This window comes from Phyllostomus discolor, chromosome 3 (genome assembly GCF_004126475.2).
Source record: "Phyllostomus discolor isolate MPI-MPIP mPhyDis1 chromosome 3, mPhyDis1.pri.v3, whole genome shotgun sequence".
Classification (NCBI taxonomy): Eukaryota; Metazoa; Chordata; class Mammalia; order Chiroptera; family Phyllostomidae; genus Phyllostomus; species Phyllostomus discolor.
Genome location: NC_040905.2, coordinates 98500234 through 98513936, shown reverse-complemented (window position 1 = coordinate 98513936; position 13703 = coordinate 98500234). Strand labels below are relative to the sequence as shown.

The following is a 13703-nucleotide window of genomic DNA, read 5'->3' as shown; positions in this document are numbered from 1 at the left end:
CCAGTGGGGTCTGGCTAGCTAGGGCTCGGCTAGGAAGTGCAGAGAGGTTTTGTCACTCTCTTGACCTTGCAAGAGAGTGTCTGCCCTTTTTAGAACCACATTATCAAAATAATTTAGGTATAATCACTTCCTGAACCCTGTTCAGGCATTCCTTCCTTGTTCCTTCCTTGTGCTCAGTGTATGGGTTTAAACATAGAACATGATGGGGGATCTATCCAAGTAGCCACTCCACAGTCCCTGGCTGAGGAAGGAGTGTCTCCTCTCCCTCTTCCCCAAGAATAGTTCCATGCTTTGTTTTAAGATGTGAAAGACTCTTTTTCTCATGAAACATATTCACCACTTTTTGGAGATGTAACTATAATTGCCAAAACATATACCAGGTTGGCCTTAGAAAAGCACAATGTTTACAGCCCTGCTTTGGGCCTCAGCTTCTCCTATGTTCCACCAACCTTCCTTGCGCGAAGGGTTATCCTCTCAGAGGGCTGGCTTATAAATTTCAGAGGCACAAGGTAACAGATATCTACATCTGTTATCCTTGAGATGTAACATCCTTCCTGGAGGCCCAGAATACCCCCTTGGCTGCTGTTTCATCTGTCAGAATCCAGTTTGTGGTGAACCTCCTTGATGGGGACCCCCTCTTTTTTAAAAAAAATTTCTTTTTATTTTTCAGTTACAGTTGACATGCAATATTAAATCAATTTCAGATGTATAGCATAGTAGTTAGACATTTACCTACCTTACAAAGTACCCACATAATACCATAGTTATTACAATATTATTGACTATATGCCCTATGCTGTACTTTAGATCTCCATGACTATTTTTTTTCAATACAGTTTACATTCTATATTATTTTGTATTAGTTTCAGCTATACAACATAGTGGAACCACCCCCTCTTTTTTAAAAAAAGATTTTATTTATTTTTAGAGAGAGGGAGAGGGAGGGAGAAAGAAAGGGAGAGAAACATCAGTGTGTGGTTGCCTCTTCTGCGCCCCCTACTGGGGACCTGGCAGACAACCCAGCGTGTGCCCTGACTGGGAATTGAACCAGTTACCTTTTGGTTTGCAGGCTGGCACTCAATCCACTGACACCAGCCAGGGCTTTTTTTTTTTTTTTAATTTAATCTTTATTGTATTTGTTTCTGTTACCATTTAATCCCCTTATATCTCCCTCTCCTCCCTTCCTCTTCTTAAACCTTGCTTTATCCCACTAACATTCTGCTTCTAGTAGAGAGTCTGTCCTGAAGAAGTAAAGAAAGGGCTGGGTGAGAGGCACAGCTATCCCTGGAGCTGTAGAAAGACAGCAGCAAACCCCTGTTATGTTTTACTGCTAATATTTCAGAGAGAGAAAGGTCTGCAAGGGTCTGCTCCCACTGCATTTTCTTCTTGCTTTATCTGCAGCCCGGGCAGCTAGTCAGGGTGTGGACATGCATCTCCTAGAGGAAGACTACAGCACCAGTAATGACAATGTGACACTTGTGTGCTGCATGCAGTAAGGGCTTCTCCTTGTATTCATGTCGTACTTGACCATTTCCAGCTGTTCACATAGGGAGAGTTTTTTAGATGTGAAAAGCTAGCGAGGACAGCCTCACTGGTCTCAGCCTTACAAGAACAGATTGGCAAGGTAGGGAAGAAGCAACCGAAAATGTCTTCATCCTTCTGAGGAAGAGAAGGTCCAACCCTGGGACCTTGGCTGAATTCCTTCCTGGGGCAGTGACCTCCTGACCCTTGTGTGGGAACGGAGATTCCAGGGCATGTTTTTACACTCTTGTATTGTATTCTTGTATGAGGGGAGCAGAGGTATAGACTGGGATCTAAGGAAAGTACAGTTAGTTGTGCTGGTTCCGAGATATGTGTTCTCTCTACTGTTCTCATCCACAATGGGTGTGCTTTCCTGGAGCTGATGTCCCTGCTTCAGCTTTAGCCCAACAGCACAGCTCTTGCCTTGTTCTAACAGTAAAGTCTTTCATTTAAGTTGCTCTGATTGGTGTCACTGCCTACTACAAGTTCATGTTTTGACAGACACTGAGGCAAGCTGTTCAGGAGAAAGTGAGTGTGAGTAGAGAGCACATAATTAAGCCCATTGCTTTCAGTAACCTGGCCTCGATGCCCCTTCTCCTCCTACCCCCAGCACAGCACATCACAGTGCTTGGTTTTTTAGAGCCTGTACATGTAGGACTGGGAGTGGCTGGTATTTGAGGAAACGCAGGTTTGCTCAAACACAGGCTCTGGAAGACTTTCTTGGGGCTACAGGGATGCTGTCCCTGTGCTTCTCCCTAGAGACACCCCTGTTTCTCTGTCCCCCTGTGATGTCCTCAAGGTAGTGTGCTCTGTGCCATCTGTGGGGAAGTGAGGTTCTCGGCCAGTAGACCAGGAAGAGCAGGGACACTGGTATCCAGCTTAGAGCCCCTTCTAAATGGAGTCAAAGAATTCAGTGGCCCGGTTTGGCCCTTCTCTTATAAGAAGCCGAGACCAGTCTTCAGAGTGCTTTTGGATGTAGCGGGCTGTGGCAGTGCCCTCCAAACGCAGGTTGTCTCTGAGGAAGTGGCTTCTCCCCGTCAGATCCCTTTTTACCTCTAAATGGCCAGCCCAGAGTGTTAGAAGGGTTGGATCAGGACGGAAGGTTCCAAAGCTTGAATGCTTCTCTCTCATCCTGACAAGGGACTAGATTCATCCTGCTGTGAGACAGCCCAGTGGTTATCGATGGGTCAAAGCGCCTGCCTCTGGAGCTTCTTCCCTTTTGATTTTGAGCACCTTTTCTCCCAGGTTCCATGCTCACTGACTGGGGAGGTGAAAGTTTTAGGGGATAGGACTAATGGCAACAAAAAAGATGGAAACAAAACCACATGAAATACATTATATCACACCAGTAGAGGACTTCTGTGGGTAACGCTCTAAATAGAAGAATCAATACCATCCTTACTTTACCTCTAGTAGGTAAAGTAAGTTCACCAGGCTGTCCAGTGTTTACTGTTTGGAAAGCAGTCAGCTGTGCTCTGAAAAGCTTCCATTCTTTCTTCCTGGAGTTTAGGATGTTCTGGGAGCTGTGGGAGCCTTGTGCCTCAAGCTAGTCAGGTGTTAACAATGTTCCTGTCCTGGGTTGCTCATTAGAGGACTAGGAAATGGACATTTGCAAGCCACAAAGTGGGTGGGGGTGTGCCTCAGTGTGTGATCTTGGTCTCAGCTGGATCCTAAAGAGGTTGATACACAATGGAACAAAAACCATTCCCACTGAGCATTTTGATCCTGGTTAGAATTTCAAATATCATCCTCCTGCATACCTCCTAATTCTGATATAAGTGATTAAGCTTTCTTGGGCACCATTTTTGCTGGGGCTCTTTCAGGAAGGTGGTCCCTGCCTCATGCATGATCCTTAAGAGAGAGAGGCTTTATTCATCAGAGGCAGAGTACTGGGAGCTGGGGTGGGAGAAGCACTTTTTGGAACCCTGGAAGAAACATATGTATACATGTTAATGGGGGGAAGGGTGGGTTGGCAGGGGGCTGGAGGAGGTGGGAACAAAGACTGGGTGTAGTAACAGGCAGTTGCCTCTGGAGTGTGGGAGGTCCCCAAATGCATTGTCTTCTGTATAGTGTTGGGTTTCTGTACACAGTAAACACTTCCCGTGTTCTTCCATTACTGTCTGTAAGCACTTTGGTGCATGGAGCCGCCATGCCCTCCCGTGGCATTAAAGTCGACAATGAGAACCTGGGTGCTGTGCCTTTCTTTTTTTGAGACTTACTCTCATCCCTCCTTGGCCCCTCACTTTGCTAGGAAACATGTGTTCATTTCTTCTTAAATTGTGGTGTGTTTAGGGGTGCCACACTTAACAAACAGGCTCTTCCCTGAGATTAGCAGAGGAACTTCTGCCCTGACTTGAAGTTAAAGGGGATGGGCCTGTGGAGCCCCTTCTGTGGTTGCTCCAGCCTTGACTGTGTTCCAGGGAGGAGTGTGCCTAGGCAAACAGCTCTGCCCTCTTCTGTTGAGAGGGCTCCGGGGGAAGACGATGGCGTAGCCGCACAGTCACTTGGACAATTCACAACTGTGTCAGTAGCTCTGACAGACATCCCTCCTATTGGATCACCACTTTTTACTGCAGGGGAGATGAGTGGCTCTAAGTGTACGTGAGTTAAGACCCTTCCTTGAGGAAAATGGGTATCAGTTGCGCTTCCTCTGAAAGTGCAGTTTTGACACCTTCCTGGCTAATGAGTGTCCTCATCAGGATGCCCTTGGAGTCACGTCATGGATTCACCCAGAAAGGGGAGCTCTGCAGTGCTGGGCAGCTGTGCCACCCTCCCACTGCTTCCCTTAAATCTCTGGTTATTCTAGCTTTTAAACAAAAACACCGTAGCATCTGTGCCAAATGTATTCCCTGACCTAATTACTGTACAACACTCACATAGTAATAATACACTGATAATATCTTACAAATTGGGAACTGAAGAGGTACAATTTCCCTGAGGGCATATAAGCAGTAAGTGGCAGAGCTGGGATGCAAACTCAGAGCCCTTTTCTGAAATCCTCATGGGTGTTCGCCAGCAGATCCCTCCCTTCCGCCTGGCAGCTCACTGTCCCACCTCTGAGGCTCAGGGTTTCACCCTGCCTAACCTATAAAGATTTGCAAAGCAAATACTCTAGAAGGAATACTAATTTCCTTAGACATGTGGTCTTAGGTAGCCTGCAGCATTGAGATAGATGGGGCCCCCAATAGTGGAGGATGACGTAGCAGCCGGGGTGGAGACTCCCTGGCTGGACACGGTGTGGTGGGATAATCTGAGACAGCCCAAGGGAATCCAACTCGTGCAGCCTACAGGACTAACCACACACATAGGCTGTGCAGCTTGACCTTGGGAGGTGCACCCAGGGTCATGGCCCTTCTTCAGGGACCCCTGGTAGGTTGAGAGAATCATTGAGTGGGAGACTCTAGTTTAGCTCAGGGGACATCAGGTGCCTGACTTGGGGCTCATGGCCCTTGGACTCCAGGTGCCTGTGTGTCCTTTGTTGTCATTTTGAAGATGATGACCTTTCAGCTGGCTTTACACACTTTTTCGTTTTGCTCTGCTTAACTTACAGCCTGTTCCTTTGGCTCTTACTTAACTTGCTGTCCTTTGACTCCTTACTATTGTGTTTCTCCCACCATGTACGTTAGTTTTCTCTATTTTTGAAACAATTTTAAACTTTTTTTTAAAGTCAAGGTTTATGCTTATGCTTTTAAAAAATTCTTATAGTTGCCATTCAATATTAGTTTCAGGTGTACAACATAGTGGTTAGCTAGTTATACACCTTATGAAGCGATCCTCAGGAAATCTGGCACCCACCTGACACCATGTGTAGTTACGATGTCAGTGAGCACACTTCCTCAGCTGCATTTTACATCCCTGTGACTATTTGGCAGCTGACAATAGGTACTTCTTAATCCCTTCTGCTTCTCCACTCCACCCTTACCCTTCCCATCTGGCAACCATTTGTTCTGTCTATGAGTTTGTTTCTGTTTTGTTCATTCATTCAGTTTTCTAGATTCCATGTAAGTGAAATGCTATGGTATTTGTCTTTCTTTGGTTTATTTTACTAAACTTTATTTCTAACATAACTTCTAAGTGAAGTACATGTACGAATAGGATGCCAATGAAGGTAGCTCTTGTTCAGAGCAAGAGTAATTATGTGCTTTTTTCCCCCCCTTCTCTAGTCATTTCTACAGTGATCTTACTAGCTGTGAACATTAGGTACTTCCTTTTTCCCTTTAGAGGAATAACTTCTAAAATCTAAATACAAGGAAAAATGGACAGGGCTATTATCAAACTTTTACCTTTCCCTCCAAAATGTCCCCTCACCCTCTACACAAAATTGCAGTAAATGCAGCCTTAGGAACAGGGCATTTCCATTTTGGGGGCCACTAAGGACTTCTCCCTCACACACTTGACATGATCAGAGATTTCACCTCCTTGAACCACCTAGCAGGAAGAGGACTGTTGTATACCAGGAAGAATTCCAACACAGCTGCGAGGAAGACTTTGGATTGAACCCTCTTGAGCCATCCAGAAGCACTTCACAAGGGGTCCCACAGTCAGGTTATGATGCACATTTTCTAGCATTCTGGGATCTCAGTAGCAGCCTGATTTACACCCTTCAAGCCATGACCTTCAGAGACATCTAATGTATTACAGACCCTGATGTTTTCTTGTGTCATGGATCTCACCAGGTGACCTGGCTCTGGCAGATCTTTGGAATAAACGTGCCCATACTTCTTTTAGTTATTACTAAAATCAAGAAATAAAACCCCAACATACCACAAAACTTGGAGCTTGACGTCCATTAGAAGAAACTTACAAGTTGGGTCAAATCTTACACATTTGTCATTTTTGTAAAGGGAGTGGGATGGTGTCATGAGTGGGCTTAAGTGTGTATCAACCTCTATACATGCCTTTATCAGTGTGTTTCTCAGCATTACACCTGATCGCCAGCTGCACCTTGGCTAATTGTCTGCCCAGGGGCCCACTACACATGTGCACGTTGTGGATACTTGCTTCCCCTTCTCACACAACGTCATTTCCACCTCCTCCCTCTGCTCCTGACTGCCCTGTCTTCAGCATGTCATAGCTGATTGGCCACTTCCGGCCATGTATCATTAGCATCTGGTAGCCAGCTGTGGCAGAGACCCTGTGCCTCTTATTCTCAGGTGAGTAAGTGCTTTTTGCATTGGGATCCCTGGCCTTCCATTTCAGCTTTCTCATCTGGCCTGCTAGGTTTCAGAGAGCATTCTTAGCCCCTCTCTAAGCTCTGTATCCACCTCCACAGGTGCAGTAGAGGATACCCACAGGACCCACTGAGCAGACAAGTTGGTTTCACCCTCCTCCACCCCAGGAGCAGGGAACTGAAGTACTTGACCCGAAAACCGAGTTTACCTAACAAAAATACGAACTTCCCTGGTGGCTGACCACATCACTCTTAGCTGAAATGAGGGTGGCATTATTCACTTAGCACTCCCACATCAAGACAGAACGTATCTGCTTCCAGGCATATTCAGGGAACGTTCCACCCAGCTGCCTAACATTATTCTTCAAAGTGCAGCGCTATTTGGAAACCCACTGGTCCAGAGAGACAGGACACTGAGTCCGCTCTGTAGTCACCTGCAGGAATATTCCGCCACTTCCCTTAGCCGGGCCTTTAGCCCAGAGGATACCATGGGGTGGGATTTACCATCTGATTCTGAACCCTTGTCAGTGACTTCCCTGTTGGGATGACTACCCTGATCCCTTTTTGGCAGCAGCACCCAAGGGTTAACCTGAATTTGCGGATTAAGGTCGGATGTGGAATTCCCAGATAAGTCCAACCAAGGTATGACACAAGAGTGTCATTTAGGTGAAAGGCTTTTCAGGTGTCTGGGTCTTATAGGCAGTACTGGTTCATGACCCTCAGCTTCCTCACCTGACCATTCTGTCGTTTTAGGAGGTGGGTTCCCCGATCCTCCCTCGCTAAGGACCCAGCATTCCAATAGCTGCAAACCCTGCGCATCTTTTCTCCTACCCTGGTCTTACACCACCAGGGCACCTTCAACACCTTGGTAGTGTCACAAGGAGGCACAAGCATAGACAATGTCTGTCCCTTGTTTCTACAACACATCTCCTTGATGCTGGTACTGGCCAAGGCCAACAACGCTTGTGGATCTAAGAGTTGCGATATCAACAGATTCAAGGTCTAGAGGTAACATCTGAAAGAACCCCTTCAGGGATGTCTGTTTACAACAGCCTGGAGCTGTCAAGGTAAAACTGGAAGCTTGGTCCACACGGTGAAGGCTGGCTATGTGTTTCAAACATTTTGACTTCAGAAGATGCTTCATTACATATGCCAGAGCCCAAGAAGCCAGCAGAGGAATTCCTGCTTTGGTTGTAGCTGACAGAGAGAAGCCACTGCAAACTGCAGGCAGGACTCCCTGGCAGCAGAGGCCAGCCGAAACCAAGCTTCTGAAGGTGGATACAAAAAGTAATTGTATCCCCCTACAGTGGCCGAGAGGTGTGCCAGGAGAACAAACTACTTGCATGCTCCTGATCCACCTTATTTTCATCTCACCTGTGTCTTTACTTCCTCACCCATTCAAAATGGAAAAATAACCTAGAGACTTCTTGGTACTTTACATCCAAGATAGCAACCTATTGTGTCTCCTTGGGTGATCTTGCCTGAATTATATTTAGAGTTATTTGTATTAGGAGTAAAAAAACAGCTCACTAATTTGAACAATTTATATCTTCAATATAAAGAACAATTATAATGGTATTGGAGTAACGATGAATTGACTAATGAAGAGTAGCGAAAACTATAAAGAATATAGGAGTAGCACATATAAGAAACAGACACTACCCTTAGGGCTGAGATAGAGGATCCAGGAAAGAACAGCCTGAGCTGACATTCAGACCTCTTTGGAGAGGGCATGACCATGGCTCAATGAATGGCAGAAAAGTCACAGGGAGTGCTGTGCTGTTGGAACTTGCTGGAAAACTACCCTGGAGGGTGTGGGGGAAATCTGTTCATGGGAACTGTCTTGCCAGAGGCACTCCACTAAAAAACCCAAGGGGAGAGCTGGGGCAAGCTGTTGGCCTCTTTGTGCTGACAAGCATGCACTGCAGGAGCTGGGTGCTGGAGAAGCTCTGAGCAAGGACACCTGAACCAAAAAGGAAAATATCTTCCCTCTTGCAATCTTTCACCAGTGGTCTCTACTAACCAAGGTTTAATATGTTCATTGGCAAAGGAAACATTTTCAAAGGTCCCAACCCAATTTTTGCTGAGATGATGAAGTGGAGCTAAGAGACAATAACTGGTACATCATCTATATGCAGACAAATACCAAGTTATACTCCTGCCCAGCCTTCTTTCCTCTGCCTCAAATTATGCACCTAATGACCTGCTCAATACTGCCACTGAAATATGTTAGCCACCTCAAACTTAATACATCCAGGTGGAATTCCTTATTTCCCCTCCCCTCCCCAAATATCTTCCTCATTTCATCTTCTCTGTCTCAAGAAATGTCACCACCATCCACCCAGTCAAGGAAAACTTGAGCATCATCTTTGACTCCCCTCCTTACCTCACCTACTACTTGCAATCCATCACCAATACTTGAATCCACCTTCAGGATGTATTTTGAAATCATTCACAAATTTACATGTTACATACTCAGTGACATCAATAGTAATTATTTTTTGCTTATGTCTATTTCCTTTCAAATAAGCTTCCTGAGCCCTGGCCAGGTGGCTCAGTTACTTGAAGCATCCTTCTGTACACCAAAAGGTTGCAGGTTCAATTCCTGGTCAGAGCACATACCTAGGTTGCAGGTACCATCCTCAGTTGGGGCACATATGGGAAGCAATTGATTTTTCTCTTCCTTCCTCTTACTCAAATCAATTAGACATTTCCTCAGGTAAGGGTTTAATAAAAAAAGCTCCCTGAGGGCAGAGATTTTGTCTCTATTCACAACTTTATCCCAATGCTTAAAACCACCTGGAAAAGTGCTCATTCAAGGTCTGTCAAATGACTTTCCAGTATATGGACAGGAGACCTAGGGCATCTTAGTGTTACCATGTCTTGTGATTAAAATCAGTGGAAAACTACAACTCCATGTGGGCAGGATAATCACCCTTCATGAATGAAAGTTTGGGTCACCCCACCAGATAAAGAGATTAAATATGGAGATTAAGTATGATTTACAGAGATGCATATGGGTGTCAAGTTGGTAATGGATATAGTTGTGTGGTTAATTTTTTTGAAGATTTATTTTTAGAGAGAGGAAGGGAAGGAGAAAAAAAGAAAGGGAAACATTGATGTTTGAGAGAAACATAGATCAGTTGCCTCTCACACCCTCCCACCCAGGGACCTGGCTCACAACCCAGACAGATGCCTTGATTGGGAATCAAACCAGTGACCTTTAGGTTTGCAGGATGATGCCCAATCCACTGAGCCACACCAGTCAGGTCTATGATGGATAATTTTGTTTCAATTTGGTTGGGTCATGGTGCTCAGATACTTGGTCAAACACTATTCTGGATGTTTGTGTAACAGTATTTTTACATGAGATTTACATTCAATCAGTGGCCTCTGAGTAAAGCAGATTACCTGCCATAATGTGAGTGGAATTCATCCAATCTAGTTGCTGCTAGGAATAATGACTCAATATTGTATAAAGTTAAAATTCCTGTCTTAGGCACACATTACAGTTTGAAACTATAGTAATGTATTATAACCCACTGAATAAAATAAGAATACATGTTTTCATTTTTACACAAGTAATTATAAAAAGAGGTAGAAAAGAAAATTCTTAATTAGAGTAAAATCTCAGCTAAGAAATACAGAAGGAATGACAGGGTTAGAAAATATCCACTGTCTAGCAACCCTTATGACTGACTAGTTAAGAATCATCAATGGATTTTAAAGCTAATTGGTAAAATTTTAAAGAAAAACAGGATATTTACATAGTGTCAAAGTATTCCCATACAAACCACTAATTAATTATAAAGGTAAAAATAGTAACTTTAAAGTGGAGACACCTGAAAGACTCAAACTTAATCATGTAACCAAAGTCGACATTAGCCAAATGGGACACACCAACGTCATGGGCACCACCTATCTTGCCCTGAGGACACAACATTATTTCTGTGATTTTTTTGTTTTGGTCAAAAATGAATAACCTGGGTCTAATCATGAAAAAACATCAGACAAACCAAGGTAACCACTAAATATACACAAAAATGAAAGAAGGCAATCAAAATGGTAGGCTACAGATATACAACTGAATACCAAAAAATTCAGTAATGGGTGAATTGAGGAACAAAAACAGATAAGGCACATAAGAAACAAGTGGCAAAATGGCGGAAATAAAGAATTAGTAATTTTATTATCAATTACTTCCAATTAAAAGCCAGATAGATATTGGCAGAATGTATTTTCTAAAACATTCCATCTATAGGCTGTCTGATTCACTTTACATACAAAGTTACAAAGGAGTTGAAAGTAAGAGGATGAAAAAAATCCATGCAAACATTGAAGGATAGCTGAGGTGGCTATATTACTAGACAGAACAGATTTTATATAAAGTGGTTATGAGACAAGAAGGACATTAAACACTGAAAAGAACTGAATCCAAGGATGATATTACAATTATAAGTATATATACACATACAACAGAGCCATAGGGGACAGAATTAAGGGAGAAATTGATATTTCTATGATAATAGTTGGAGACTTTACTATCCTACTTTCAATAATAACTAGAACCAGAGACCAGATTAATAAGGAGAGAGTAGTTGAGCGACCCTATAATCCAATCAGACCTAACAAACGTGTAGAATGCTTTACCCAACAATAATGGATTATACATTCTCCTCAAGTGTACAGAGAACACTGTCCAGGCTACAACATTTGTTAGGCCACAAAACAAGTCTTAAATTTTGAAAGACTGAAATCAAAATCTATTCTAATCACAATGGAATGAAACTAGAAATCAGTTACACAAGAAAAATTCACAAAAATGTGGAGATTAAAAAATAGGCTGTTAAACAACCAATGGTCAAAGAAGAAATCACATGGGAAGTTAGAAAATACTTTGAGAAATATGAAAATAAAAACAATATACAAAACCTAAGGAATGCAGTGAAAACAGTGCATTAAAAAAGATCTCAAAAAAGATCCTAAATCAATAACCTCACTATATATCTTAAAGGAATTAGAAGAGAAAACTGAACCAAAGCTAAATGAAGGAAATAAGGAAATAAGAGAGGAGATATATGAAATCAGAATAGGAAAACAAGAGAATATAGAAAATCATCAAAATCATCAAAACTAAAACTTAGTTCTTTAAAAGGACAGCAAAATTGACAGCCTTGGCTGGTATGGCTCAGTGGATTGAGTACCAGCCTGCAAACCAAAGGGTCATGGGTTCGATTCCAGGTCAGGGCATGTGCAGGCCAGGTCCCCAGTACAGGGCGCACAAGAGGCAAACACGCACACACACTGATGTTTCTTTCCCCCCTCTCTCCCTTTCCCTCTAAAAATAAATAAATAAAAATCTTAAAAAATATATATAAGGACAGTAAAATTGACAAATCCTTAGCTAGACTGACTGAGAAGGGGATGGGTAGAGATTGAGGCCTTTCTTCCAGGTTCTAAGTTTCCTGCCTCAGAACAAGAATAGAATCATTTCCTCATGCCTCAACCTACTTGATTTTAGTAATTTAGCAGCTTGACTACAGTTCTCAACAAACTAGGAACTGAGGGAAACTACCTCCTAAGAAAGACACAAATGAAAAACCCACAGCTAACATTATTCTCAGTGGTGAAAGACTGAAAGCTTTCCTACTAAAACCGGGAACAAGAAAAGGTTGCCCATTTTTGCCCATTCTATTTAACATAGTACTGGAAGTCCTAGCCAGAGCAACTAGGCAAGGAAAAAAAGGCATCCAAATTAGGAATAAAATCATCTGTGTTCAAAGATAATATAATCTATGTAGAAAACCCTTAGGATTCTACACACATGGAATAAACTCTTAGAATTAATAAATGCAGGAAAATAGCAAGATACAAAGCAACACACAAAAATCAGTTGCATTTCTATACACTAACAACAAACAATCTGAAAAGGAAATCAAAAAATTCCCTTTACAATAGCATCAAAAAGAATAAAATACTTAGGAATTAACTTAAGGTGAATGATTTGTACACTGAAAACTACTGAACATTTCTTAAAGAAGTAAAAAAATGGAAAGACATCTTATGGAACCTGCATTTGCTGTGGAGTTTTAGGAGTTCTCTATATAACCCGGATAACTTTCCCGTAGCAGATGGGTGATTTGCAAATTCTTTGTTCTATTCTGTGAGATTCTGTGAGTTGCCTTTTTCCTCTGTGGATTGTGGCCTTTGAGGCACAAAACTTTTTAATCTTGGTAAATCCAACATGTCTGTTTTTTTTCTTTTATTACCTATGCCTTTGCTGTCATATCTAAGCAATTATTGCCAAATAATTTCTTGTATTTTATTCTAAATTTTATCACTCACATTTAGGTCTTTGATCTATTTTATTTTTGTACATGGTGTTAGACAAGGGACAAACTTCATTCTTTTGCAGGTAAATCTTATTATATATATTATATAAGTTATATATATAATTATATAATATATATTATAAAATTATATATATTTTACAATAAAAAAGTAAATTAACTTTAAAAAAATTTCATACCCTTTCATGATGAAAATACCCCATAAGCTAGGAATAGCAGGGAACTACCTCAACACGATAAAGTTTATATATACAAAACCCACAGGTAACATCATACTCAATGGTCAAAGACAAAGTTTTTTCACTAAGACCAGGAACAAGACAAGGGTGTTTTCACCACTTCAATTAATGTTTTCATTTTTGTTGGGTAGATTCATCATATCTAACCTTTCTATGGAATCTCTTTTGACCAACCCCTTGGCTTTCTTTCTCCCTTAGCTTCCATAATACTCCTTTTTTAGTTTTCCTCTTGCTTTCATTTTTTTTTAACTTTAACAAGACTTACTGGTTTTCCTTCATTCCCTCTGCCCCACCTTTGGGAGGGCTCTCTGCATTTGTCTGGCCTAGTTTCCAGGCTGTTGCGGCTTTTAAGTCCCTTTTCTTGTTTCTTCAGCTTTTGAGCCTCCTGGAAAACCCCAGTGCACCGCCCCTTCTTGTTTCTTC

General features: G+C 42.3%; 1 protein-coding gene across 8 annotated transcripts in view; it reads left to right on the top strand.

Moving 5' to 3' along the window:
* Positions 1-13703, top strand: part of LOC114491624 (BTB/POZ domain-containing protein KCTD7) — a 94306-nt gene that overhangs the window by 7510 nt on the left and 73093 nt on the right. The window contains exon 5 of one of the 8 annotated variants that reach the window (XM_028505751.2): positions 7445-8660. The exons of 5 other annotated variants lie outside the window; for them this stretch is intronic. In XM_028505751.2, the coding sequence (XP_028361552.1) occupies positions 7445-7493 (49 nt within the window). In that variant the 3' untranslated portion in view covers positions 7494-8660. Of the gene's footprint in view, positions 1-1228; positions 3710-5978; positions 6293-7444; positions 8661-13703 lie in introns of those variants that run through there. 2 more of the 8 variants (XM_036020858.1, XM_036020859.1) reach the window with 2 other exon arrangements.